This window comes from Leuresthes tenuis, unplaced genomic scaffold (assembly GCF_036924035.1).
Source record: "Leuresthes tenuis unplaced genomic scaffold, fLeuTen1.0.hap1 SCAF_23, whole genome shotgun sequence".
In the NCBI taxonomy this organism is placed as follows: Eukaryota; Metazoa; Chordata; class Actinopteri; order Atheriniformes; family Atherinopsidae; genus Leuresthes; species Leuresthes tenuis.
Window position 1 is genome coordinate 17,740,677 of NW_027325377.1, and position 27,701 is coordinate 17,768,377.

Consider the following 27,701-nt stretch of genomic DNA (forward strand, 5'->3'; position numbering starts at 1 on the left):
ACCTGCTTTAACTTGCTGTCGTGGGAACGCTGTTTCTTAGCAGGCCGTGAACGCAGCATTAAACCCCGCCCAGACGCCGTGACAACAGACGCTGTTCCTCCGACGCGCTGTCCAGGTGTACGGTGAATGATATTGCGGAGATCTGCATCGTTTTGGAGTCCCATCAGTTCAACTGAGCGAGATGGCCTAACGGGGTGAGCTTTGTCTCCGAGCCCGGCTGTCACTTGGACGTCTGAAATGCCGTTTATCCGCCTCCCTTATGGCCCAGAGAATAAAGCTGGAACGCCGCTAAAATGAAGACTTGCTCGGGTTTCAGAATTTGAGCTGTTTGTTTGTAGCTCGAGTGGGAAAAGCTAGCGGTTAGGCTAGCCAGACAGCTCACACCCGGCGGCGGCTCGGATATCGGATTAGCTTGACCATGGCTGGGCTCATCAAGAAGCAGATCCTCAAGCATCTCTCCAGGTTAGTGCTGAGCGGCGGTTAGCGGGCAGGGTTTGAGGAGGCACAAACTCAGCTGTCAGTGAGACATTTACCGACTTTCTCCAAATTTTTTATTTAATTTTAGGATCTAATTTAGCTGGACATAGCTGGAGAGAGTCGTGGATATAAGAGTTAACCCACATACACATGACTTATCTGACTGTCAGGTGCGTTTGAGGTTGCTGTGACCCTCATAAACCAGCTATCGAGTTAGCATGAGGGTTAGCTGGTGAACGGCTAATCCCTCGACACTTGCTAAAGCAGGTTGAACCAGTCGAGTGCTTGAGTCAGATTATGTCAAACAACAATCTCAGTTTTTGCCCAGACGGAACAGTAGCTTGTAAACACGAAGGCTACAACACAAAAAGTGTCTCTGAGAGACGATTATATCTACAAAGAAGTATAAGGTTCTGATATGAGGTCAGGAGCCGGTTTAGTGCTGGCAAAGCCATGTTTACACAGCCGGTTTATCTGTTTTCTTTGCCGTTATCTTGAGGGAAAGATCAGTTGATGGGCCAACTGGGAGTCGAGAGGATACAGTAAGCTACGAAATAGATTCTAATGATAATTTGAAAGTGACCTATAAGGAGAGCAAAAGAGCAAATCAAATCACAGAAAGCTTTTAAACAACTCAAATGATGGACAAAGCAACCTCTAAGGCTGACACAATTCCCACAAAGATGCATTAAATTGTGACAAAGATGTTAAATGATGAGAATGACTTGTAAAATGACCGTGACTTTACACAAAATGACCCCTGAGACACAAACTGGGAGGATAATGCAACCAAAAGGACATGGAAAATGACCCCAAAGAAACGTGCAAAATGGGGAAAATGTGGCCAAATGACGCAAAAGAATGTAATAGAAAATTAGTAGAAACAAGTCAACCAAAATATCAAAGTGGGATGGAAAAATGGTTCCCAGTCCACATTAACCCTTAAAGTCTCCAGCATAAGCTAAAGTCATTTAGAAACAGAAATTCCCATCATTGCCAATCACCCTATTATGTACCCTGAGATTAATGAACTATTGTTTCAGGAGCTGTGTAATGGCACTACCACTAGCTTTAGAGGGCTCCATTTAGTTATTTATTTCATGTCGTTCTATTATGGGCTGCATTTATCCCCACGCAGCTTTACATCCATTATTTATTCTTTTCCACTGTCCCTCAAGAGACTCTTGGTGCGTGTTTGTTTTGTTCCAGGGGAGAGCTTGACTCATATAACAAAGAGAATTTACTACATTTCACATTTACAGCCTGAACAGCCTATTTAAACTGTTGGGTGTAATGAATATAGGAGAAAATGGTGGCAGGTTTGTATGTTTAACTGAGTATCGGACAGAGCTTTAAAGTAGTGTACGGAATGACGTTTGAGTTGGGAAATGTTTGTATTTCATAAGCTCAAATCATTCTGCCGCTGAAACCTGCGTTAAGCATCTGCTGCGTGTGTTGAGACGGCGCTTAAGTGTTTTTTTTCACATGCTTGCCCTCAGCAGCGTCAGCATCACTACTGACAGGAAATGACTCGAGGAGCGGTGGTGTTGTCTGTCTTTTTGGGCTCGTCATCTGATCTCTGCGCCAGCCTGATTGGTTTCACTGGAAGCTGACCTGTCCTCCAGCCGGCCAATCGTGCGCCGTTCTCTGTAATGATGTCACAGTAATAGTGCTGGTGTCAGAATGGCAAAGCAGCATTACCTCATTTACTCCACAGTGTGAATACGGCCTCAGTAGGGGGATTGTTATGTGTGCTCGGATGACTCTGCTCAGTTGCAGCATTGTGCTGCTTCATCATCATCATCAGCCAGGGATAGCTTGTACAGCTAAAGCTTTTGTATCCACGTTGTGGATGTTCTTACACAGATACAGATTATGTTGTGGGTGTCAACACATCAACACCAGTTTTTCACTGTTGCAAAGGTCACACATCTTCCCAATACTGTCTGTGATCAGGGTGAGAGTTTTGGTGAGGTGGCTGCACATCCCCACACTTCACTGACCTCTAAGTCTGCAATGGCTCCTCCTCCTCCAGCCGAGACAAACGCACAGAGGCCAGCGGGACGCGTTAGAGTAGTTGAGAGGGCCTCAAGTGTGTGTGACTTTGCACCAGTTTCAGAATATTCTGTGTCCTGACATGCGTTTGTTGACTTAATGTAAAAGTGGATCAATAAAGTGTTTCACAGAAGGTCAAATTCAGGCAGCCTCTGGGGGAGAGTTGACACAAAGTGTGTGTTTGTCTTTGTTATAGTCGGACGGGTTTGGTTATCGACAGGACTCTGGCTCAGAGCCAGACTGTTAGATCCCGTTACACACACACACACACACACACATACATGCAAATACATGCAAATGTAGACGCATGGTAAGAAAGCTAAACACCGTTAAACATGGCCAGTCACACTCTAAAGGAGGAAATCTGAAGGAGAAATCGTCTCTTGCTTCCACAGTGAGGTGAGAGGTCGGGCTCAGCTGCAGAGCATTAACATGGAGCTGGGGAAGGAGCTTCATTACAGCTGTTCCACTAAATGAGTCACGCTACATTTCCTCATCCTTTCTTTCCCTTTATTGTTCTTACCTCTTACTCCTTCTTTGCTGTAAAACCCACTTTTTGTCTCTTTTTCTATCAAGATGATCTTTTTTTTTTTTATTAAGCAACCACTTATTTTCCTATATATAAAGACTTCAAAGTAGTAAAAGAAAAGTGTGCATGGCAACGTAGCACATATAACAGAATCTGAACATCCCGCTTTGTCATACCTAACGGCACAGGTTAATTAAACAGAAGTGCTTTACTAGAATAGTCTTTTCTGTTGTTTTTGTTTGAGGTGGACAAGCCTTTTTATTCAGTTTGTCTATAATGTTCCAAACAGTTGTTGCAGGAGTTTCTCGTTGCTTTGGATGAAATTCAACTTCATCTCATTTGAGAGTTATTCGTCTTGAAAATGCATCTTTGCTTTTGCTCAGTGTGAGCTTATTAATGTCACAGGACCGCATGATTTACATCCACCGTCACATGGGTGTGCAGCGATTTCTCGCCGTTTGCAGCGAGATGCAAGATGTGGGTTAAGCAAAGCAGTTGATCGACCATCTCAAACTAAATGGACTGGAGAAGAATGCAAAGATTATCGCTGCCTTCTCATGGAGACTGTTGGTGACACAGGAGATTAGGCTCGTAGTCAGGCTGACATGGCAGCATCTATTGATACTGATTGCATCAAATGTAGCGTGCAGCTTGTGTAAGCATAGCAAGTCTGTTCTTTATCAGTTAGTGCCCATCGCAGCGTGAGGAAGCGGGGCGTTGCTGCTGTTGTGTTTGTCATGATGAGCCTGTCTCTTCCCGTTCTGCAGTATCTGTGATGATGCATTGCAGAGATGAACTCCACTACTCCCAGTGTTACCACTCACTGCTGGTGGGAAGCCTATTATTGCATGAGTCATGACTGAGTGCTGTGCTGTGGGTGTCTAATCATTTCGGAGCTGTGAAGCACTTGAATACCGAGCGTCTAGTGTGTGTGTGTGTGTGTGAGAGAAGGACATTTGGCCTGGGCCCCTCCAGACTTTGGCATCGTCAGGTACTACGTAACCAGGGTCTGGGATTGTTCTCTAACCTTTTCGCGACCTTCACAGGGTCATAAATATTCCACAGCTCTGACTGCCAAAAAAACCCACTCAACTTTCACATTTTGCCTTCGTGTTGCTGTGTGTATGTGGAGGTGTTTTTACAGGAGCTCGAGCTTGTAGGCTAGAAACCACCCTTGATGAGACATTTTTATTTGAGTAGCTCTAAGGAAATGGAGGAGAAGTGACGTGTGACGGAAGATGAGTCGTCAGCTGAACTGGGAATTCTGGCTTTACAGTCTATGTGCCATGATCCAGATAAGAGGGTGAATATTCTGAGAAGAAGCTTGAATTAAAGTAAATCGATTTATTGGAAAAGACATGAGGGTGAGGGGTACTTATGGAAAAACGGTGTGCTTTATGAAAGAACTGATCAACGAATGGATCAAATCAACCTCAAAACTGTTAAGCCTGCACTAGATAATCCAGACATTGGACTTTGTAATTAGACGTAGCAAACAAGGATATATTTGCTTTTATTAGTCCAAAAATCACCAAGTTATCATAAAGTCTTTGGACTTTGAAGACACGCTGCCAAATCGTGAGAGAAGCGGTCTACTGATTAAGATGAGGCTGCTTAATCTCACTTTACTAATAGTTTATTCCATGCTTTCTTTCCAGAGAAACAGCCCAAAAGCTCAGGATATAAGTTTTCAGTATAAAAGAAGAGCTTGGAACCAGATAGAGCCTTTTTATGCTTAAGGATTATTTATTTTTCTATTATTTTATCTACCGGATTCCTTTTCTGTAGAGTTTGACAGTAGCTTTGCCGCGGCTGACAGAATGTTACCAGCTTTCAAGTGTCCGTTATCTTTGGAAGAGGCGTTTCATGACCCTTTCGATTCAATAATGTGGCCGCATGAACCATTCAATTATTAAAAGGTCTTCTTCAAATAGTCCGTCATGTTTACCATCTTTAATGGTAGTGTTGGGTAAAGATGGTACACAACAGCAGCTGGTAATTATGAAACATGTGGGTTACTACGTGCTATTTTTAGGTGAGGTAGTTTTAGGGCTTACATTGATTTCCCAAGGAACCCACGCTGTAGGCAGACTGCAGTGCTGCTCTCCAACAACACCACATCTGCCACGGCTGTAGAACCACTTCTGACTTGCTTTAACCAGGACATTAGAGCCTTTTTTTAATGAGGTGTCTTGACCGTTGAAATGTTGTCAGCCATTGCTTTCACATCTGTCAGAAACACTTTTTGGGGGGTTTCAGGAGGGCTTTTAAGTTGTTTGAAGACTTTTTGGTTTGGATCAATGCGCTTGTAAGAAGTATTTGTGCTGCAGTCTCTGTTGATACTAAATGCACAAGTGAAGGATTTGGAGGCACATTTTTAAGTCATGTTGTCCATATTTTGTCATTGAGCCAATGAGCTGTGGTGGGAAAATATCCCAGATGTTTTCTTTCTTTCTTTTTTTTTTTCCTGGAATTTTTTATGTAACAGAGAACTGCACCAAGGATGTTTCTTCCTCTTCTGTTGTTTTTTTTTTACATTTTTTAAAATTTTATTTGTTTCTTTCCCCCGGTTTCTTCATGGCGCTTCAGTCTTGGATGCTTAAATAAGCCGGTTGTTTTCTGAGTCACTCTGGCCATAATCTCTGTCTGGCATCCATGTCATCAGGCTGCGCCACAAATGCATCATCAGAGAGCTGTTTCCATTGCCCACATCCACAGACATTAGCACACAGCACGGCGGGCCAAAGCCTGCGCTCAGTATGCGGTTAAGGAAAAAGTTGCAAGATCAGCCCGAAGTTGAGGACATCTGCAGCTTCAGTTGAGCAAAACGACACGCAGATCGTAAGACAAAGGCCACGTTAACAGCTGGCATCAGCATGTGTGTTTGACAGCTATGGTCACACATGGCATCAAAACATATGATTGCGATTAAGCCAACTCAGAATGTGGTGTGTTGGATTTCACAAAAAAAAAAAAGCAAAAAGTGCTGTTTGAGCAGCAACAAAGTCAAGCTTTTGGCTGTTTTTTGGCTCTTAAAACTGAAGATTAATGAGATAATGTGTGTTAGAAACGAATGTTGAGCCTGAAGCTGGTCAGATAAGCGTCGCATGAGAAATGCGTGTCTTCAAAAAGAGGAAAGTTGGCTCGGATTTAGCCGTTTTAGTGGTTAAAGTTTTTGTATGAGAGGCGGATAAACCCCCCACTATGCTCAGTAGTTTGCACTAATCTCTTTATGAACCTGGATTTAGTCTGGTGAGCTTGACCCTGCTGACTGGAATAATGGCTGAACTCTGGTGAGCAGAGAAGAAAGGGAAATATCACATTGTGGGAACTTAATCCCCTCTACTTATTTCTGTTGGACTCCGTAATGACAGAGATCTGCCTGTCTAGTTTTTTTTTTTAGTCTTAAATAGCTAGATATTAACAAAGCTGATGACAACATTTTTTTTTTAATTAGAACATTGATTTACTTAGATTATAGAGGAAGCAAAATGTGACCCATGAGAGGCTGAGAAGCCAGATAAGGAGCAAGAGAGCGAGCCAAAGTAGCTGGTTGATACTTGATCAGCAGTGGGGATGAATATTTCACTGGTCATAAGACTGAGACGCTCCAGCACCAACATTCTCAGTGCCAAACTGAATGCCTTTCCATCTGAGAGCATGTATACCCATACGAGTGCATGTGCACATCTTCTTCTTCTTCTTCTTCATGTTTTGTCTGTAGGAGCGCGTTTTGTCTTGTTCCGCTGCGTTGAGGCTGCGTTTATGCCTCGGACGCTGAATAATTTACAGACACGTTGAACTGGAGAAGATCCTAACACTGCCAGGAGAAGGTGTTGAATGGAATGGGGCAAGAAATCGAGAGACTAAATCATTTAAAAAGGGCGCTGGAATCAAAATGCTCTGCTCCCTGGGTAAAAGTTTCTTTCAGGCCGCAGCCACAGACTCCGGCTCCTTTAAGGTCTCCTTTAGAGCCTTCAAGCCCAAAAGAGTCAAAATATATAAAGAACAAAAAGCTTTTGTGTCCCTTACCACTATCCGGTTACCGAGTGGTAATTACCGGTGTGCAATAGCTAAAAATGCATGTTGTCCTCTGAATTTATGCAGAACATTAAGACAAGTAAAATAAATCTTTGTCATTAAGTCTTGAGTCGTGTTATAACTTAATTTAAGAAGTTTATTGATGTATTGCTGCTTGCGATGAGACCACATTGTTGGCCTGTATTTAAATATATAAAACCAGGCTAAAATGTGATAAGTTACCTGTAAACTATCCCATTCAGCACAGAAATACTTAGTGCTTGAAGTTTTAACGATGCAGAATCAGTCATTAGCTTGACGGCGCAGCCTCGATAATTACTGACAAGTTGATGTGTGTGTTGGTTGTAAAACTCTGAGCTTTGATCCAGCCCTGTTTACAGATGCATACTATTTCTGTGTGAGAGATTAGCGAAGTAATACGCTTAAGCCTACTGTACTATTTGTGTGTACTGAGAAAGCAATTTTAGACAAACGGCTGACGACCAAACCACCTGAAGTTCAAATGTCACGTAGACGGATGTCGGAAATGAGATCGGTTAAAGATTCCATTAGACTGGTCTGTAGAGATTCATGGGTCAATAAGCCATTTATTATCTAGCCACTCCTTTTAACTATTAACTATTAGTCCAGCTGGGAATGAGGGCAGAAAACATGAGGTCACTGGCTTCATGGTTCTGTGTTAAGGCCTCTTTAGTTTAGATGAAAAGCATCTTTACAAATGATTGTATTCACACTGAAGGATGAGTTTTGGCACCTTATCCTCTCAGGCAGTGTGTGAATTTGGTCAAATCCAAGCATGTATCCAGGAAGCTGAAATTAGCTACTAAAATGATTCTACTTTTAGTTTTATGAAGCGTTCACTTCCATTTTTTTGTTGCCGGTTAATCGTCTCCTTGATTGAGTTGAAGAGTAAGTCTAAATTGTGGTCTGTGTATTCTGCCTGAAGTTTCACTCTGCTCCTCCTGGCTTCGTAGGTTTGCCAAGAACCTGTCGCCGGACAAGATCAACCTGAGCACGCTGAAGGGTGAGGGCCAGCTCACCAACCTGGAGCTGGACGAAGAGGTTCTTCAGAGCTTACTGGACCTGCCCACCTGGCTGGCCATCAACCGTGTGTTCTGCAACAAGGCTGCCATCAGGGTGAGCGGCACCCTCATTTATTTCTTAGGTTTTAGGAATCAGAACATGAAATTCACCCCATGATTCAACTGCTTCAGTTCATGTTGGACACAAAGGCCACAAGGGCCCAAGTCCTGGACTAGTAGCGCTTTCAACATATCTTTATTTTTAGGTGATCTGGCTTAACTAACTAACTGATAACCGGGATCCCGTTGAGCCGTAATAAAGTGCTGGCTATCAGCTCTGTAAATAAACCCAGAAAAGATTTTTATAAGCTGGGTGAGGTTCTAAATATGACTGTACGGACATCATTTGATGCACTGCAAACACAAATAGGCAAATAGATCTGAAATGGTTCATAAATTTGAATAAATAAGAATAATTTCTGCTTGTATCTTTAGAAGTCAGCAGAAACGGGCCGTGGACAGATTTCCCAGTGTCCAGGGGAACCTGTCGCCCGTCTTTACTCTTTGCTCCACACATGCTCTCAGCTGGCTCTGTGTAATGCCCCTGTGGTCATCAGCCAAGTGCAATTTCTTGGAGCACACTCTGACACACCCTGGAAACAGTGAATGGAGCTTTATAATTTTCTTCATGACTGCACTTTCATTCAGAGCAAGGTCCAGTTTCCTACCTCTGCTCGCCCCTCTCCACCCCACCGCTTGCTGTTTAGGCTCCGAACTGAATTTCTCAACATTTTACTGCGTTAATGTTTCACTTCTTTTTTAGTGGTCATTTGGTTAATGAATAACACAACAAACTCTGTACTTTGTGTGTTCTTGATTGCTGTCTCGGTCCTAATTATTCTGCAGGCTTGGACAAAGTGCTGTCTTGTATTTGCTGTGTCACTGACTCTGTGTGTAATGCAGTGTTCCAGCTGTAATAGTCGCATCATTTAAAGCAAGGCTTTGTGGCTCGTTGGATGTCTCAGTGAGGAGTGCAGCTGGTGGACTGAAACTTTTTGAACTGCCAGAATACAGCCCACAGTTTTTTCAGTTTTCACATCATAACAGATAACAAACAAAATGAGAACATAGATTTTTATCTCACTTCCTCACATGAAACATCCCCATCGCTTTTCTTTCTTTGGTATGTTCCTGTTACAGAGGAGCGAAACCCAACGCCGTCACCTTTTCAGTTCAAAAGGCTCCAACGTTATTCTCTTTGTTGTTATTGCTTGGCCTGGTTTGATAATGCTCACAGAATCACAGAAACACTGCTGTCGGTGTTACGTTCTGATCTGTTAGTGTAAGACTTGATCTGGCACCCCTTCCAGTCCCTGTCAGCATCTTAATGACAGAGGCAAGGCCAATGAAATGTATCTAATTCAATGAAAGCTTCAAATACCGAGCGTTTCCTGATTTATAACATCTCAAAGTACACACCACTCTCTGGGGTGGGAAATAAAGCAGTTTAACACAAGCATTTAATGCCTTTTACTGTATAATTTAACACAGACGTGAATCAAGGCGATTAGCTGAGCTGAATGAAAGGACTGCCTGTCAGTCAGCACCCCGGTTTTTCTTAATTATGCCTCGTTCTGTGTAGTTTAATTCCATTTAGCTTGAGTTGCCCGTTGCTCTTTGACAACTAGGTCAGTGTTTGAGACTCTAAAGTTGAAAAAGGTTTCCTTTGAAGACGGAAAGAACACTCTGAGACTGAAACGCTGTGTCACTGCTCTGTTTTCACCGACAGATACCATGGACCAAACTGAAGACTCACCCAATCACTTTGGTAAGTTTACACCAACAACTTGATCAACTTTTCTGATCATTGCGTCTCCTTTTTACAAGCAGAAAGTGTTGATTTAAAAAAATAAAAAATCTTGTTGTACATTATGTAGTTTTAGAAGTTCACCGCTCAGATTATAGCTTTGAACACTCAAGGGCAGGACTGTAGAAGCCTGGAAGCTGCTGGAGGGGATTTTATGATATTTCTTTTACCTTTACCTTTTATGCACTTGCAGCTTTGATGTGTATGACTGAGTTCATTAGCCTGGTTTATCTCCTCAGCCAAGCCGTCTCAAACGGCTGCCATTTTCTTTGTCATGTCATGACATTTCTGCTTAACCGTACTCTGTACCTGCGCCATGGCTGCCAGGTTCTCCCTAATGGCTGCCACCTCAGGGAGCAGGTGTCGGGTTAACAGACTGCTGGCGAGGCTGGTCCCAGTCCCCTGGTGGCTGGTATTCCTTTCAACACAAAGCTGCTGGAAACCAGCATTATGCACAAAACCTGAATGTTGCGTGTTGTTCTTTGTCCTCACATCCACTTTCAGAGGCTTATTGTCTGGATTGATATGTTGTACATGTTGTTATAGCAACAAACGAGCGGAGCAGAAAACTATCCGAACACTGCGTTAAAAGGCCTGACTCTGAGGATTCACACTATAAGTGCATTGTGTGAGATGGTACAGCGACAGCTCTTTAGTCATAATACCAACAATAGCATGACTTTACACCATTATGCACCATTATGATAATAATTAAGAGAGCTTATTCTTTAGGAGAGGCTGCTCTCTGAAGATGGCGTGTACGACATTGAAAAAAAAATTGTCAAAGTTTATTACTTAACAGTGATAGGAGCATAATTCTGAGTTTATGTGATTTATTTCTTGTTACAGTGTACTTCTTTTTGTGATGGAAAGTTGGGTAAATTAAATAGAAATAAACTCTCGCTTTAATTGCTGTTCTGACAGTAAAACGTGAGGCAGGCCGTCTTCCACCATGAATGAGTGAAAATGACCAGTTACAGCCAGGAGGAGTCGAACTGGTGTCAGTCACTGCCTTTTAGACAATTAACATCGCCACCATAGCTGCATAACCTGTGTATACGTGACAGCCTCCTCTACAGGGAAGAGTGTTGGGAGGCAGAGCTGAAGCACAGCAGAGAGGACAGACCTGCAAATTGTATTTGTCCTTTTCTCAAGGTTGCCAAGTTCTCTTCTAACACCATGGAGGCAGCCTCTGGTCTTCATCCATCCACCTTATCAGGAGTAGAGACGGATAGTTATTTCTACATTTATTTTAATCAAGCTATTATGGTCTGACATTGCAGTTTGCTGAATGAAATCTTGCAGGTCGAGCTTCGCCAGAATAAATTGGGGAAATAGAAAACAAACAATCTGTCTTCTACAGACAGATAATTTAATCATGGCGATGGGTTTTTGTTGGTAAGGTATGACTCGCCTGCTCTTTCAGACTCTGGATAAAGTGGTGATGGAAATGAGTACCTGCGATGAGCCCCGGCCACCCAATGGCCCGTCTCCCATAGCAACAGCATCAGGACAAAGGTAGGCTTTCTTTTTTTTCTTTTTTTTTTACGTATTGACCTTTAAAACTGCACACTGGAAACCAACTTTCTCATTTGTTTAGTCCGTACAAACACCCGAGACACATTTATTCCAGGGGTGTTCCGTATTTCCAGTATTGATGCTTCAGTATTGTTTTTCCTAAAGTGCTAAACTACATCTTTTCAACCGAAAACCGATTAGAAATGGCTGCTTTGTAGATGTAAGAACTGAATTTCTGTACACAATATAGACAAAGATTCAGAAGAAGAAAGCCTCCAGAGAAGCAGGTTTATGATAGGTGATAATAGAGAAGTCATTGATTTAACTATATATGGGATAGTATTCAATTGAGTAGCAAAAAATTAAACGCGTTATTCTTCAAAAAGACTATATTTTCTTATTGCAGTCTGAGCTCACAACATGAGTTAGTGATGTTTTCCCTTCCTATGTTATTTGTCCTCCTATACAGTGAATATGGCTTTGCTGAGAAGGTTGTAGAGGGGATATCTCTATCCATCAACTCCATTGTCATCAGGATCAGTGCCAAGGCCTTTAACGCATCCTTTGAGCTCTCCCAGCTGCAGGTGTACAGCGTTAACACCAGCTGGAGTATCGGGGACCTGCGATTCACTCGCATCCAGGATCCTCAGAGGGGAGAGGTCAGTGTTGCTTGTTTTCTACGGAAGTCAGGTTTAAATTGACTGTCTCTCAAGTGACTTTCTCTTCCTGTTTGATCCAGATTCTGACATTCAAAGAGATCAGCTGGCAGATGATCCGCATCGAGGCTGACGCTATCCAGAGCGCCGAGCACGAGATGTTGAGCGCCCCCATCCGTCTCATCACCAACCAGTCCAAGATCCGAGTCACTCTTAAGAGACGGGTCAGCACCACCCATCCGTTTTAACAGAATCAGACACTGACTGTAAAATTTGATGGACCAGGCTTAAAAGCAAACTGCTCTAAGCAACATCTTGATGTTAACCGTTAACAGTGATCCCAGTGTGTGGCCCAGTGGCACGGCGTCATTAGGCAGCTGTTTTGTTTTTTTTCAACCGAAAATGACAAACTCTGTGTTCTAGATTTGATATAAAGTTGTATCAACAGCACAAAAGTCTACTGAAGGCTATTGAGTGGGCTGTAGGAGAGTGAATTGCTCATTCCACTCACTGAAACATTGATAATTGAATGAGAACCTACTGCTTAAGTTTGTAAAGAAAGAGCTGTTCTGTGTGTGTTCTGCATGGTTTTGTACTCTAACTGTAAACCTGTGAAAGAAGTTGGTCTGCACCAAACCAAGTGCTCAAACAATTAGGGAAAAAACTGTGGCCGCTGTCCACCTTCATATTATGCATTTATAGCTGCTCCTCTCCCTGATGCAGATAAAGGACTGTAACGTGGTGGCCTCCAAGCTGATCCTCATCCTGGACGACCTGCTGTGGGTTCTGACTGACTCCCAGCTTAAAGCTATGGTGCAGTATGCAAAATCTCTGAGCGAGGCTATGGAGAAGTCTGCACAGCAGAGGAAGAGCATGGCCACAGAGGATCAGGTACAAATTTACTGTGACAATACAGCGATTTCACCCGCAGATGGATGACAAATAACAGCGTTTTCCTGCTCTAGTTCGATGCTCCTTTCTTTTCCTCTTTGTATCTCCCCTCCCTTTTCCCCCATTTTTAACTGCCCCCCCTCCCTCTTCCAGTTCATGCACTAATTACACTGTGTGTGGAGGAGCCACGGTCTGATAATTTGTCCTTGTGTTCCTCTAAGTTAGATCTGTCCCTCTTTGTATCACTGTCCTGACACCATATGGTGTCTCTCTGGTGACATCTCTGTCTCACTGTTGCTTTCAGTCTCTTAACTTGTTTCCTATTTTTTTTTTTTGCCATTCAAACACAAAATGTACAGACTATCGCCCACTCAAATTCACACCTATCCTCATCCTTCCACTTTCTGTTCAGTCACCATATATTCTGTGATTTGGTCCGACATGCCATCTGGTGGAAACATTAGGAACTGCACCCTTTCAGCCTCTCTGTGCATAGAGGACAATACAAAACAAAAACCTCATCATCGACAGCATTATCAACCACCAGTGCCTGATTGCAACCATCCACAATGTCTAAACATCAGCATTAAACACTTTACCTGTGTTCAACAGGAGTCATCACCACCGCCTTCAACCCAGCAGGTGCGCACCCAACAGGCGTCCGCTGCTGCTGACCAGAGTGCAACCATGGCCAAGCTGTTCAGTGCCTATGATGTGTGCGAGACATCTCACCACCTACAGATCACACACCTGGACCTGCACATCTGTGACGACATCCATGCTGCGGACAAAGGTATTATATCAGGCAGACTTAAAAGTTGCTGATGGCCGGATGAAGCAATTGAAGCAATTTAACCCTAACCCTGCTGGGGAGAGGTTGTGTTTGTACTTGTTTTTGATTATTTAGATAGCTAAAATTAAAAGATATAAACAAGCCTCGGCTGATACCTTTTAAATGTATCGCCACACACACAAATATCTTGTTTTTGCATCTTTTTTTCCCTGTTTTTTATTCACGATTAAGTTTCTTTTGAGTCATTTTGCTAAAAAATGTTGACTGGAACCCTTTCCTTTTTTTTTTTTCTCTCTTATTTCCTGTTGTGCAGTTAACAATAAGAGAATAATTGGTGGAGCAATGCAACTTTCCTTCAGCTCCATCACTCTGGACTACTACCCTTTACACAGAGCAGGTATAGAAATGACCATCTTTTATAATTATTCATCTTCAGCGCTGTTTAAATGTGCCTATTTTCACTCTTCTTCATTTTTTACATTTCTTTCATTTGGAATTATAGCACCAAGTCTGTGTAATGTCAAATGAACATACAACTACCTGCACTTATAAGACTCTTCTCTTACTTCAGGAGACACCTGTGTGCACTGGATGCACTACAGCGAAGCCACTAAAGCCAGAGAGGGCTGGGCAAGGAGCCTGCTGGATGAGTTCAAGTCCAGCGTGGAGATGTTAAAAAGTGCAGTGCGAGACCAACAAGCCCCGAGTGCGGTACACAGTTCTCCACAGCATGGTAAACACGCACATATACTACAGCTGATTAGATGTAGCTCAGCTTATTCTGGGTGTGCGTTTTTGCTGTACCTCCTGGCACCCTCAGCACGTCATCCCTGTGGGTTTTCTGTCCTCCAGTGTCCCTTAGGGACGATGTGTCTGGGCCACTAGGAAGTCAGGAGAGAGCAGGGCTTAGGGAGGCAGATGGAGGTCTCCTAGAGTGGAGCCCACACACTCCAGCCCAGTGCTGCTGGTGTCTAGAGCCAGGTACCGCGGTGTGTGTGCGCACAGCTGGGTGCGGTGATGCACACCTTTTGCTAGGCACACAGGTTCCTCATTGGAGAGCCAAGTGGTTTTATTGTTTGTCTCTGTCTTTGTTGTTTTGTTCTCATTCATTCACGAGTTCTCTCCCCTTACATGTCCCCTGCTTTCTCCCCAGGTAAGATCAACACTTCCTCTTCCAGCGCTTCCTTCAGTCCTCCCCCCCCTCAAACTCCGAAGACCCAGCTCATGTCCAGCTCATTTGTTCTCAGGATGGCAGACTTCAGCATTTACCAGGTCACTTCAACAAACCTTCACTGACTGAGTAACTGGAATGAATGAAATCACCGATCCCATATTTTCTTGACCAGCTTTGACTTTCGTGCCTTTTTTGTTTTAAGGTGTCAACGGCAGACCAGCGACGCTCCAGCCCCAAGACCATGATCTCCTGTAATAAGAAGTCCCTGTACCTTCCCCCAGAGATGCCTGCCATACATGTTGAGTTTACAGAATACTACTTTCCAGATGGAAAAGACTACCCCAGTAAGGCTGTTTTAGCACTTAAATGGCATTTACTGTCTTGCGTGTTGTTTTGGAACTACAATAATTTTAGCAGGTCATCAGCTTGTTCAAAAACAGGCCTAATCAGGTGGAGATTGTCTGTCACTCCCATTCAGCTCATTTATTTTGTTGCAGGGAAGTCATTGAGTTCTGTTTGGCTTCGAGAGCATTGATTTTTTCTGAATAATACCCAGTGCTCCAAATGAGGGATTACCCAATTAAGTCATTTATTGATTTTGCACACATTCACCCTGTTTGAAATATTATACAATGATGGGTTATTTCTTGTCTGAGTGATAAATGTTCAACCAAGACCCATTTTTTTATTTATTTTTTTATTAAAAACTCTTAAAGAGTGCCAGTTGTTTTAATTTTGTCTTATGTTTCCTTTCCCTTCCATGTGTCTACTCCCCGATATTTTCTCCTTCTTCACCCCCTTCCTCCGGCTCCACCAGTCCCGTGTCCCAACCTCTACGCCCAGCTCAACGCTCTGCAGCTGGTGCTGGATCCTCGCAGCCTGGTGTGGCTCAACCTCTTTGCCCTCGACCTTAGGCAAAGTCTGGAGCAGTTCATGGAGATCTACAAGCTCAACGACTCCCAGAAACCCGATGACCATATCGACATCAAGGTTGACGGCCTCATGTTGAAGGTAAGGAATACTGCAGACATATTTCTCGTATGGAATATATTTTCCGTCTGTGCTTATTTGTTGGTTTCTGCTCTCCGTTAGCTGGTGGTTCCCACTGATCCGGATGCCTCCTGCCCTGCTGACCTGCCACGCTCCATCTCAATACAGACTTCAGAAATGGTGGCCACTAACACCCGGCACTCGGCTAACTGCACCCGCTCCAACCTTGAGGCTCTGATGCAGGCTTTTGAAGAGGAGCCCTTCTTCTCTTCATCTTTCTCCTCTTTTCCCCGTTCCTCCTCCTCCCTTCCAATCCTCCATGCTATCTTCCAGCGGCACGCTCACGAACAAGACACCAAGCTGCACGACATCTACCGGGGGCTAGAGGTGCCGACAATGGGAGCAGACGCCCTCAAGATGCCCGCAGCCGCAGACTTTTGGGCGCTGCACTTTGCCCAGTTTTGGGTGGACTACGAAGGCACCCGAGGAGGGAAAGGGCGGCCGCAGCCCTTTGTGGACTCCTTTCCTCTCACAGTGTGGGCGTGTCAGCCAGCAAAGCTTCTGCAGCATCAGGATAAACTGAGAGGTGCTGCCGGATCTGGACTGTCCAAAAGCCCGTCGGTCGAGGCTGTTGCACGTTTGCAGAGAAAACGATTGTTAAAGGAGTATTACAGCACTGATGGTACACCGTCATCATCATCATCCAAAGGCAACGATGCAACACTGCCACCCGATAATGGGCTCCATAAACCCATTTCACTGGACAGTCTGGTCTCGTCACCCTCTTCTTCGTCCTCATCAAGTAAAGATGCAGATGTGCATGTTTTGGTGCATGTGCAGAAGCACTTAAGTGCACAGGTATGTTTGTGCTTCTCATTTGAAGATTTAATGGTGATGACTAAAAACCCTGAGTGCTCATTCCATGTGGTCCCACCTTTAAATTATTGATAATGCTTTCTTCTTTTTTTTTTTTCTTGATTTAAAAGAAATCAACATGATGGAAAACTCCAAATTATCAGGCATTTGGAGAAAAAATGATTTGTTACTATTCTCCTTTTACAGTGTTAATTAAAAATGATTTATTCCTCACATTTTGTTTATAAGGACAGATTGTTTCTTAGTTCAAAAGGCTCCAGACAGTTTATCACATTTCTTACCATATATAGACAGTTTTCAGATGATTTATAATTTAACATTTTTCTTACCGTATTTTCTAACTACCTTGATGGAGTTATTTTTTAGCTGAAAGGAGACAATTGACAGCAATTATCTGAAATTCAGTTTTTACTGAATGATTTGTGCCGGATTAAATCACCTGTGGCATTGAAATTGGAAACTACAATTAAAAGCGGAAAAATCTCACATTAAAAGAAAAAAAAAGACAAAAAACTAGTGAAAATGTTTTAGTATAACAGTAACGTAGTATTTACTTTATGATAATGACTTGGATGTGTGTGTTTCTAGGTGAGCCATCGGCAGTATGTGTTTCTGATGCATCTTCAGCGCAGCCTCAAAGCTTTGCAGCAGACATTACAGCAGGACCTGGAGGAGATCCAGAGGGACCGCAAGGACACTTCCCACCGTCCTGCGGATCACCAGCCCTTCACAGTCTGTTTGGGCCTGCTGCTCAAGAGTGCAGAAGTGTCCCTCCTCCTGAAGCCCATTCCCCAGCCTGAAAGCTCAGGATCTCCTGTCGGATCAGAGCTCTCCCCCTCCGAGAGCCGAGGAACCCTGGAGCCTTCGAGTGATGCCGGGGAAGGGCCAGAGAAGGGCAATGATGGGTCTGGCTCAGAAGGAGGAGCAGCCAAGCGACCTTGCTCTGTCGACCAGCTGTTATGTGGTGAAGGTACAGAAGGTGGAGCTGCACAGGGTCTTGCTCCTCTCCTCCCCTCATCCACTTCCACTTCACATCCTGACTCGAACCACAAAGCCTCAGCGGAGGAGAGGACTCCGGCCAAGAATACAGGGAGAGGGAGTTCAGATGAAGGGGGAGAGGGTGTGATGGATGGGTTGGCTCATGGTGATTTAATGGGATTAGACTCCAAAGTCCATGTGAGTGACCCTCCCTCTGACTCACTCAGCAGCAAAGAGTTCAACGACAAAGACAAGACTGCAACCGCAAAGATGCCTCAGTCAATATCCAGGTATTTTTATGCCATTAGTGTCAAAACATTTCACTTTAAAGCTACTATAGTTGGTTTCTTCAGCTGATATAGTTTCAAACAATATATTCACAATCCAATAGGCATCCAGGTATTTATCAAAGATGGGTAAGAGTGAGGGAGTGTCTTTTTCCAAGCTTTCTTTTGGGAGGACCTTCTCAGACTTGTCCCCTTGTATCCAGTCAATTCTAAGACCAAATAATAAAAGAATCGGTCTGTAATCTTTGACACTGAAAGTTAGTTTTCACTGTTATTTATCAATGACAAATGCCAGGTTTTCCTCACTTCCATTTTACAGCATTGTAAATTTGTACTAATTATGGGATTATTGACTGTTAATCCTCCTTACTGTGAAGTGCAGCCTGTAAAGGATTATGGGATACTGTAGGTAGCAGATCCTAAACAACTTTTGGATCATTTTAGTGGCCGTTATTTTTCAGACCTGCTCCTATCCTTAACCTTAACCTGTCTTCCTCTCTCTGATTTAATCTCTCTGTCCCTGAACACTGAGCTGTGTGTTGAGTTCCCACATGAGCGTTTGTCAGTATGAATGTTTAGTCTTCTGACTTAACATGCGTTTGAATTCCTGGCTCGTCATTTCTCTGTCTGTCTTCACTAATTGTCCGTGTCATTTCTGAACTCATTCTCTCCTTTCTCTGCCTCTTGCCTTTGGCTTTGACCCATGCAAGGTGTGTGTATGTGTGTGCTTTCTCTTTACCAAGGAAAGGAAGTTTGTCTGTGGTTTCTGATCTGCTCAGCTCCTCAAACTCCAGCAGATCCACCTCCCTTTATTCCATGTCCAACATGTAAGGAACTGGATCTGTGACTAGCTGTACTAATGAGTGTGTGTGTGTGTCGACTTGCACTGTGTGTGAATGTGTCTTCTAATCCATGGATGAATGCAAACCAGTCCAATGTGACTCCCCAGTAGGCATGCATTTGCATGTGTGCATGACACCTGATATCTGTCTGTCTGTGTTAAAATCCCTTTTTCCTCTTGTGTTTGATGTTTACCCGTTGACCTGTGGGGACGTTCGGGATGAACCAAGAAGCATCTTATGTCTAATGGTTCTTTTGTCCTTATGTGTTCCTTCGTGTGCCTTTGATTTAGCGCTTTATTTGTTTTTTTCCTTGGGATTGTTTGTGGCACTTGGGAGGATAGCGCAACTCGGTTCCTACGTGACCTTAAACAAAACTACACAAAGGAAGTCGAGCGAGCGCCGGCGGCTGTGAGAGCGCAGTAGTCCTGGCTCAGTGTCGGTGTAATAGAATTCATATCAGATGTGGTGAAATGGCAGCGATTGACTTTTTTTTTCTTTCTTTTAAACCATTAATTCAGTTCAAATTGCTGTCAGTTAGACTTGGGTTGTGTATGGTCAATGTCGCCAGATCACGCCCCTTCTTCACATGACCCTGTACTTGTTTGTGTTGTAGTGGTCGTTTGATGCGTGACCGCTCCCAGTCCAGTTTCTCCGTGTCCTATAAAAACATGAAGAAGAGCCCGTCCCTGCAGTCTCTGGACAACATCTCCATTGACAGCTATCTGATGGAGGATGGAGACAACTACAGCCTGCTGGAGAGAGGTAGAGAAAACAGACTCAGATACTGTCGAAACTCTGTTATCCTTTATTAGCACCAGCCTCTACAAGCCCTCTTTGTATCTCTTATTGAAAGAAAATAAAAAAAAAAGTCCTACAGAGATTGAGAAGCAACGCTGCAAGTAGCTGTTCTGAGCAGAAGGTGGCAGCATTGGGCTGATTTTCTGTAATCAAAAACTAGATTTACATACAAAAGGGGAAAGTTCTATCCTCGTAATTGTCATGGAAAGTCACATTTATCCATCTTGATGCACTTTACAGACGACGTGTCCATCTCAGGCTTCAAGGATGCCATCAGTGAACAGAGCGCCACAGAGAGTGCGACCGAGGCAGTGACTGGTCAGGAGCAGGAGGGAGGCGCGTCCCCCGACAGTGTCAGCGCAGCTTCTCAGAGCATTGACGAACCCACCAAAGATACTGTGAGACGGTTGACTAGAAAAGTCATATTTCAGGACTTGTAAGCATGTTATAATGGGATGGTACCAACAGATTGTGTGACCACGCACCAAAAGAAAACAAACCGTGTTAGTAATCAATCTGGAATTTAAAGTAATATGCAGATACAAACGGCATGCTTCTGCTAACAGGGAATAAAAAAAAACCTTCAAACCATCAAAAATAAATAAGTTTTCACTTGGGCCAGGTGCCATCTCATAAAATGGTCACACATAGCGCCTCATACTTATGAGCCTGTGGTGAACGGAGCTGTGATGTAATTTTTTCCACGATTTACACTGTTATCACAGGAAAACCTAAACACTTTTTAAGCCAACTTAAGATACAAGTGTAAGCTGGAAATAAGCGGGTCTTGAGTGCACAAAGTTCATAGTTCGGTTGACGATGCTCATGGAAACTGTCCTCGCCTCCAGGTGTCTGTGCTGGTGTTGAAGGTGCAGTCGGTGTGTGTGGGCATGGAGGCGGTGGGTGAGAGCACGGCCGTGGCTCTGGAGGTGGGCCGGGTCTCACCCAACCAACTGGGCAACGTCAGCCTCCGACAGTACCTCAGCAACCGCAGCCTTGGTAAGAAATGTCGACATGCGTGTTTTAATCGAGCATGAAAAATGTAGCTTTTTGAAGAAGCTCTTACATGAATTTTTTTTTTGGCATGATTTGTACTTTGCATCACATTTCAAATTCTAATATATATTACATATTTTATGTGTAGTGATTAACATTGTCTGATATTGCTCCTATACACCAAATTAAACAGCGTGATAGTATAGAGTCAAGACCATATTTTGAATTGTGAGCTTGCTTTTATTGTAAAACAAACCAACCAAAATGCACCACAGCAGAAATTGTCTGCAGCCCGCTTCTCATCAATGATGAATCAAACGATTGCTTGAAAGATACTTTAGTCGAGCTCTAAGCATACAAGGAGGGCCAAACAAGAAGATACAGCAGAATATCAATGGGTCCAACCACTTTTATGTTGTTTTTCTGTACGTTTTGCCTTGTTTGACATGAGAGGAAACATGAGAACAGATAGAGGAAGGATGTGATAAAGGTCCTAGAACACACTCGAAGCAGGGTTTCTCACTTTAAACAACCAGGACGCATCATGCCGACCCCCTGTGACAGTATGTTTTGATTGTTCACATTTTAAAAGCAGACCGACAGACGGCAGAGTGACGAGCAGCGACACCAGGACATGCCTCTTTCACCCACCTCAGCAGACGCTAACAAGAGCAGGAAGCTGCTTGACAGATGTAGAGGGGAAAAAAAAAAAAAGAAGAGATTTGGTCTCCGTTAGAGCTCTTTAACTAATGCTAATGCAAAAATGCCACATTTAACCATTTCAGGAGCCGTTCTTGATCGCTCAGTGTAGTAAACTGAACAGATTGGGTTTCTTTCCAGACATTTCTGGACATAACATTGAGCTCAGTGATATTGTGATTAACATAATTCAACAGTTTTTTTCTGATGCAAACGGTTGAATTAATTAAGAATAGAAGTAGCAGATGAAGCCCTTGCCTGAATCTACAAGTCTCCAAGCTTAGGTTAACCAAAGCTCCTTGTGTTCAGGCACACACACACACACACACACATTTACACACTAACGCAGCCACCCCCTCCTTTTTTTCTTTTATTTACCTTCCATAACTCCCCACAGGTATGGTGTGTTCAGTACCAATACCTGCTCAGAGCAGCCAAGGTAACTGCTGTCTGTTGATTCACCGTCTGTAAGCTAACATGCATGCTTGCTTCAGTGCGTCCTTTCAGACTCGTGTGTTTGTGTAGAAACATACGTGTGGTATGTTTGTGTCCGCGCCCCCCCCTCCCCTCGGTTTTTCTGTCACATTTCATCTCCAGACCCGGGCTTTGCTCGACTACATGCCTTCAGATGCAGTGTGTTGCAACGCATGAAGCGTGTGTGTTTGCTCATTTTCTTCCAGAAAGGAGGGGAGATCTGTGATCTCAGTCAGTGTGTGTGTGTGCTTATGCCACTTAACAAAGGGTAGATTTGACCGTAATGGAGTGAGTGGTCCCATTATTTGCAACATTAAGCCCTCAACCCTTAAATATGCGCCTTCAAATTAACTTCAACTTTTTTGCAGGCACTTTTAACCCCTGATCCGCCCATTTTCCCCTCTGTCTAATTTACCCGGTCTCCCCCCCTCCTCCCCGTTTCTCCCCGCCCACCTCATCTCTCCACTGCAGCAGATTTTGCAGTTTCAGTCCAGTGATTCAGGCAATGAGGAAAAACGCCAGTTTGCCCCCCCCTCGCCACCTATTTCTATCTCCCAAGAGCAATTCCACAGCCTCCTCATCTTCCCCTCTTTCTCTTTTCCTCCTTTCCTCTTTAGTCTCCCTCCAGCTTCTACTCCATCTTCCTCCTAATCCTCTGCCATTCACCCATGCCTCTCCACCTTTCCTTCCCTTCATCTCTCACCCTCTCCAGGCCATCTTTTCTCTTCCCTGCCCGTCTTATCACAGCCATTCAGTCCTTGGCTGCTGGCTTCCTCCCCTTTCTTCTCTCTACTCACTCATCTTTTTTTTTTTTATTTCCCCTTCCATTTGCCTCGACCGTAGCTGCTCGGTATTGAGAGAATGTCATTTTATCAAAGAAAAGCTGACAGCATTGCATGCATGTGTGTCTTTGAGTGTTTTCTTCGGTTCCTAAATTGCTCTGTGGTATTAACCCTCTCCTGCCATTCCTGCAGGGATGATATGAGAACGAAGTGATGCACTTCTCACTGTTATAACAAAAAGATTAAGTAGCCATTTTCATGCTTTGCTGAGTGCTCTATTGCAACTTGAGATGTGTCTTAAACCCATTTAAAACATGTGACTGTGTGCTTGCCAAATGAATCTGTGAATTTGTGTGCTCAGAATTGTTTCAGAAACTTTTATCACCTCATTTTTGTCCTCTCAGTCCTCACCTTTTCACCTCTTGCCAGTCTTGCCATGACATTTTGTGGCGGACATAAGGGTGTAACCCATTTCTTTTATCTATTAGCAAACTCTTAAGCAAATTCTTTTTGTTCTTTTTGTTCATAAGAAGAGCTAAAAATCCAAGGTAGTTGTAGTGGGAGTTTGATTTGAACCTTTGAGCCCCGAGTTCTCAAACATAATTAAACATCTTTGCGATGGGGAGCCTGTGGGATTGTAAAAAAATCTCACTCAGCCTTCCTCCTCCTGTTGCTCAGCATTCTTGTTTTTCTTTCTTTCCAGCTTCGTCTCCCACTCCTTTCTCACTTCACCTCTCAGTTCAAGCTTTTGTTAAATGAATTTTAAACCTGACATAAAAATGCACCCTTTATTTGGAGTGAGCAAATTTACATAGAATAATGCGGTGAATGGGGTCCGTGTCTATTACAAAATGTTCTTTGATATCAGAGAGAAATGTTCCAGCGTGCGTTCACTTTAAAGTCACAGTGAAACAGCAGCTTGAGCCTCTTAAGACTTTGTAATATAAGTGATACAGAATGAATATTTGATGTGCAGGGGAACAGCGAGCTTATCCAAAAAGACGTTTTATTTCATTGTCATTTGAATACTCGATGGAAATGAGTGGAAGTGAAGATGGCAGAGAAGCTCTCATGGTCCACTGTGGTAAAGAAAGCAGAAATGATTATGTTTCATGAGGAAACTAAAGGAGAGGAACCTAACTGGAAAGTTCCCAGACGGCTCACGATGGGATCAGACCATCAACAGAACCCCTAATTTCTAATGCCAGAGAGATGTCTGTGAGCTGAGCTTAAAGGATACAACAAGACAAAAAGCACCCTGCTGCCATCTGAGAGGAAATACAGATTTTACCTGCCTGAATGGGACACTTTGCTTTGAAAAATCAGCCTATCACAGCCCTGTTGCCATATGTTTAAGATAATGTTTGACACATGGGTTTTGATGTGTCTACACTAGTTTTTTTTTTAATTTCCTCCCCACTCATTAGGAGTACCAACATGTTAGCAGATATTTCATGAGTCTAGATCTAATACGACGATAGATTAAAGGGCCACAGGATTCGAAGTTGAAGAATTTATTTTGATTTCACTGTGTCTTTAATATTCAGTGTCAGTTTACACAAATAAAACAAGGGAAATCTGATGTCAAGTTGGGTGTATTTTAATGTCGGGTGTCTCTAGCTTCCTCTCTAGTTACTTGGGCTCATGCTAATAACAGCTGCTGTCTTCCTCTCACAGCTGGTGGGGAGATGAACTCCACATCCGTCCGGGGCCTCCACAGTCCGGAGGTGCAGGCTCGCCTGGAAAGCGGGCCCTGCGCTGCCGCCCACTCGCCGCTGGCTGAGCGCAACGGCTTCCTGCAACTGCATCTCCACGGATACCACGCGAGCTTCATGATGTCCACACTACGCAACCTCGCCCTTTTCCTGGAGGACGACTCGACCCCGCAGGTGCTGCCCATGGAGATCAGCATCAGGGACATGCACATAGATTTAAAGGTGAGAAAACCAGGATGTGGGAAGAACATTTCAGCAACAGCTTCTGCATCAAACAAGTAAAATATTTAGATATTTGGCTTGTAAAGGATTCAAATTTGAACTGAAAGTTTAATGACGCAGAAAGAGGCCTTTCTGCTTTCTTTCACGGATAAGGGGCACTGATATGAAAACCTGGATGAGGATTTCCATCTTTCTATCATACTTATGTTAATCCCACCTCCCCTACAGGATGACGGCCCCCGGGACAATCCTTCAGACTGCGAGCCGTCGCCGATCACTCTACATGTGGACAGTCTTATAATACACAGAGGAGATGACGGGTCTTTCTCCATCGGAGGTGACCAACAAGCAGCCGGATATTTCCAGCACTGATTCAGCACAGTTATATAAGATGTCCTGTTAAATGCTTTTTAAGTGTGTTCTTGGTACATCCACACATCCAAACTCCCCTCTGTGTTCTGCCGTTCCCTTCACAGTGGACAGAACAGCAGAGACGAAACCCAAGAAGGCGGTTTCGTTGATTGACAGCTCTCTGAGTGCGGTCCCTGAGCCGGCGAGCAGCGTCTGCAGGACACTGAAGGCGACGCAGACTCAGGCTACGCAGACCCGAGCTCTGCCCTCCAGCCCACCTCCATCTACCAAGGAAAAGGTGAGACTCTAAACAGTAGCGCTGCAGCTTCTTCTTCTTGTCTTTCCCTCCTACAAACTGTGGTAAACATTATCTCTCTGGAGGCTGATGCAAAAACGTGATGCCAAATTTCACCAAGCTATTCCAATTTTGTTGGGCTTGCATCTCCTTTACGGTGGGAGTTATATTATAGTAGGAGTGATGAAGTTTTAAAGTTAGATTTTCACATTCAACACTGAAGTGAACTGTTCCACAAGGTTTAAGACCAGCGAGTCACTGTCACCGCTTTAAAATGGACCACTTTGATTAAAAAACGACTTTCTAATTTTGACCACATTCAGACTTGCTTTGGCTTTTATGAGATGGATATTTTTAGACCAGCTGGAAGTGCGAAGTGGGTTAGGGTGACAATTTCATATGATTGGTTACCTGAACAAAAGTGGTCATGATGACGCCGGCATCTGCCTGAAAGGTTCAGAGATTTTCATCTGAAAGCAGCACAAAAAAGGTCGAAGTGCTCTTGAGAGGCATGTTGGGTGGAGAGTTTGGTTTTTTCCCCCTGTGTCTGATAATGTCTTTAGCTCAGTCCTCATTTTACTGCCAGAGTTAGACCTTTTCAAAGTTAGACCCAAAAAAAGCAAAGAATAAAAAGTCTAAGGTGTTATTTCTTAAAGTTTTTTATTTTATTTTAACCATATGGCTCGAAAACAAGTCTTGATTTGGAGGAAATGTCATTCTCTGGCTTAATATCTTATTTACAACAATAACGTAGAAGTGTACCCCCGCTTGTGTCAGTATAATGGGACAATTTTACAAATTGTGGGTACAGATGCAGTTTTAAAGTGCAATGAAAAGCTGAAATTAGATTTTTTTTTTCCCTTACTCAGTCGTTTAATAGAGCTGCATAACTCCCTGTTGCTTGTTTTCCCGTTTGCTTGCAGATGCTGCTGGAGGAGAATGAATGTCTGAAGGTGGAGCTCTCCCGAGCCAAGATGGCGCTGGCTGAGGCTCAGATGGAGAAAGACTCGCTGCTTCACCGCATGAAGAACCTCAAAGTTAACACCAGCTAGACCCGGCTCTCTCCCCTCACACCCCGACAGTCATTCAGCCTCCACAGGTCTGCAGTGATGAGCACCGAGGGACCGCAGTTAACTCATAATTGAGGGAAAAAAATACTTATTTTTTTCTTTTCTTACTTCAGTGGCTCCATTTTCACGCTTCCTTGATGAGTGAGCCAGCACGACTTTATACTTCAAAGTAAAGCAATGCAGAGTCCGTGCGAAGACTCTGAAAATACACGTTTTTACACGCTTGTCTGTTTGGTATTCTTCGTTTCGGACTGTGGGGGCGCGATACATTTGGGAAGATGAACAGAGAGAAATGATATTGAGCAGGAATTTGTGTGTCAAAAGAAAGAGAATGAGATCTATATCTGCGGTCGTGCCTACAGCAAAGCCCTTCCCTCACCTTTCCTGTCGTCCAATTTGAAATGTAAAAACATGGCAGCTCATCTCAGATGAGCTCCATTCAAACCTGGAGGTGAGAAGGAACACTGAATGTCGTACCTTAAGAGGAATGTCTCAAAAAGACTTATTTTGCACGGCACTGAATTAGTTTTTTAAGTTTAGTGCTTTCATATTCAGATGGGGAGGAGACCAATCATGCTCCTGCTCATCCTCTCAAGCCTGTACAGTTTATATTGTACAAGAATGTGAACACGTAACTATTTTCTACAAAACCTTGATGGGGTTATGCAGTGTTTCAGCTGAATGTGTGTTTGTGTGCGCGTCTCGGGACAGAAATCGAGCGTTTTCGGTAAAGAGTCGAGGGTGGATCAGTTCCACAGCTTTGTCAAGCAGAATGCCTCACACTAAACTGTGCCCTCCACCTTGTCCTATTTTTCTATGTGTAAATATCTACTTAACACGTGCTGCACTTTTAAAACGGAGGGAGGCGCTGTAAATAAAACGACTGTGAGGAAACGAGAAGAGCTGGGGAGTGGAGGGAGCTATTTAGGAGGAGTAATTTCTGTGCTCAATTCTTTAAAAAAAAAAAAAAAAGAAGAACAAAAATAAGGGCACAATGAAGCTGCCTGACTACCTTTGTGTAAAAATGAAGTGTCATTTTTTTGTCACTGACATGCATTGACCATTATCTGCTGCTGTTAAATCCCTGTGTGTGAGCTTGAGGGAAACCCCTGAGGGGAATGCTGAAAATAACTCGAATTAGACTGAATTTTCAAACAGCACATGCTTTGGCACAACACATAAATCAGTTCCAAAGGGTAGTTTTAGGTCTCAGAACTCTAATCTCACATGTAATGATAACAGTAACAGATTCAGTTGACGTGTGCAGTCGCAACCTCTTTTCTCAGCTTGGCCCAGTTCATTT

At 43.6% G+C, this 27,701-nt stretch overlaps 1 protein-coding gene across 4 annotated transcripts; it reads left to right on the forward strand.

The window, feature by feature from the left end:
• Positions 1–76: 76 nt before the first annotated feature.
• On the forward strand, positions 77–26,622 carry bltp3b (bridge-like lipid transfer protein family member 3B). Of its 4 annotated transcripts, XM_072377623.1 has the most exons (24): positions 77–462; positions 8,077–8,239; positions 9,914–9,952; positions 11,418–11,509; positions 11,979–12,168; positions 12,249–12,389; positions 12,889–13,056; positions 13,669–13,849; positions 14,163–14,246; positions 14,421–14,582; positions 15,003–15,121; positions 15,226–15,367; positions 15,841–16,034; positions 16,116–16,871; positions 17,478–18,157; positions 18,898–18,981; positions 19,610–19,758; positions 20,035–20,192; positions 20,643–20,793; positions 21,887–21,928; positions 24,423–24,682; positions 24,911–25,019; positions 25,159–25,331; positions 26,252–26,622. In XM_072377623.1, exons 1-24 carry the CDS (start codon positions 419–421, stop codon positions 26,378–26,380), a joined length of 4,410 nt encoding a protein of 1,469 aa, XP_072233724.1. In that variant the 5' UTR covers positions 77–418; the 3' UTR covers positions 26,381–26,622. The 4 variants fall into 4 exon arrangements, with proteins under 4 accessions (XP_072233724.1, XP_072233725.1, XP_072233726.1 ...); XM_072377624.1 differs by lacking the exon at positions 21,887–21,928; XM_072377625.1 differs by lacking the exon at positions 18,898–18,981.
• The last annotated feature ends 1,079 nt before the right edge of the window (positions 26,623–27,701 follow it).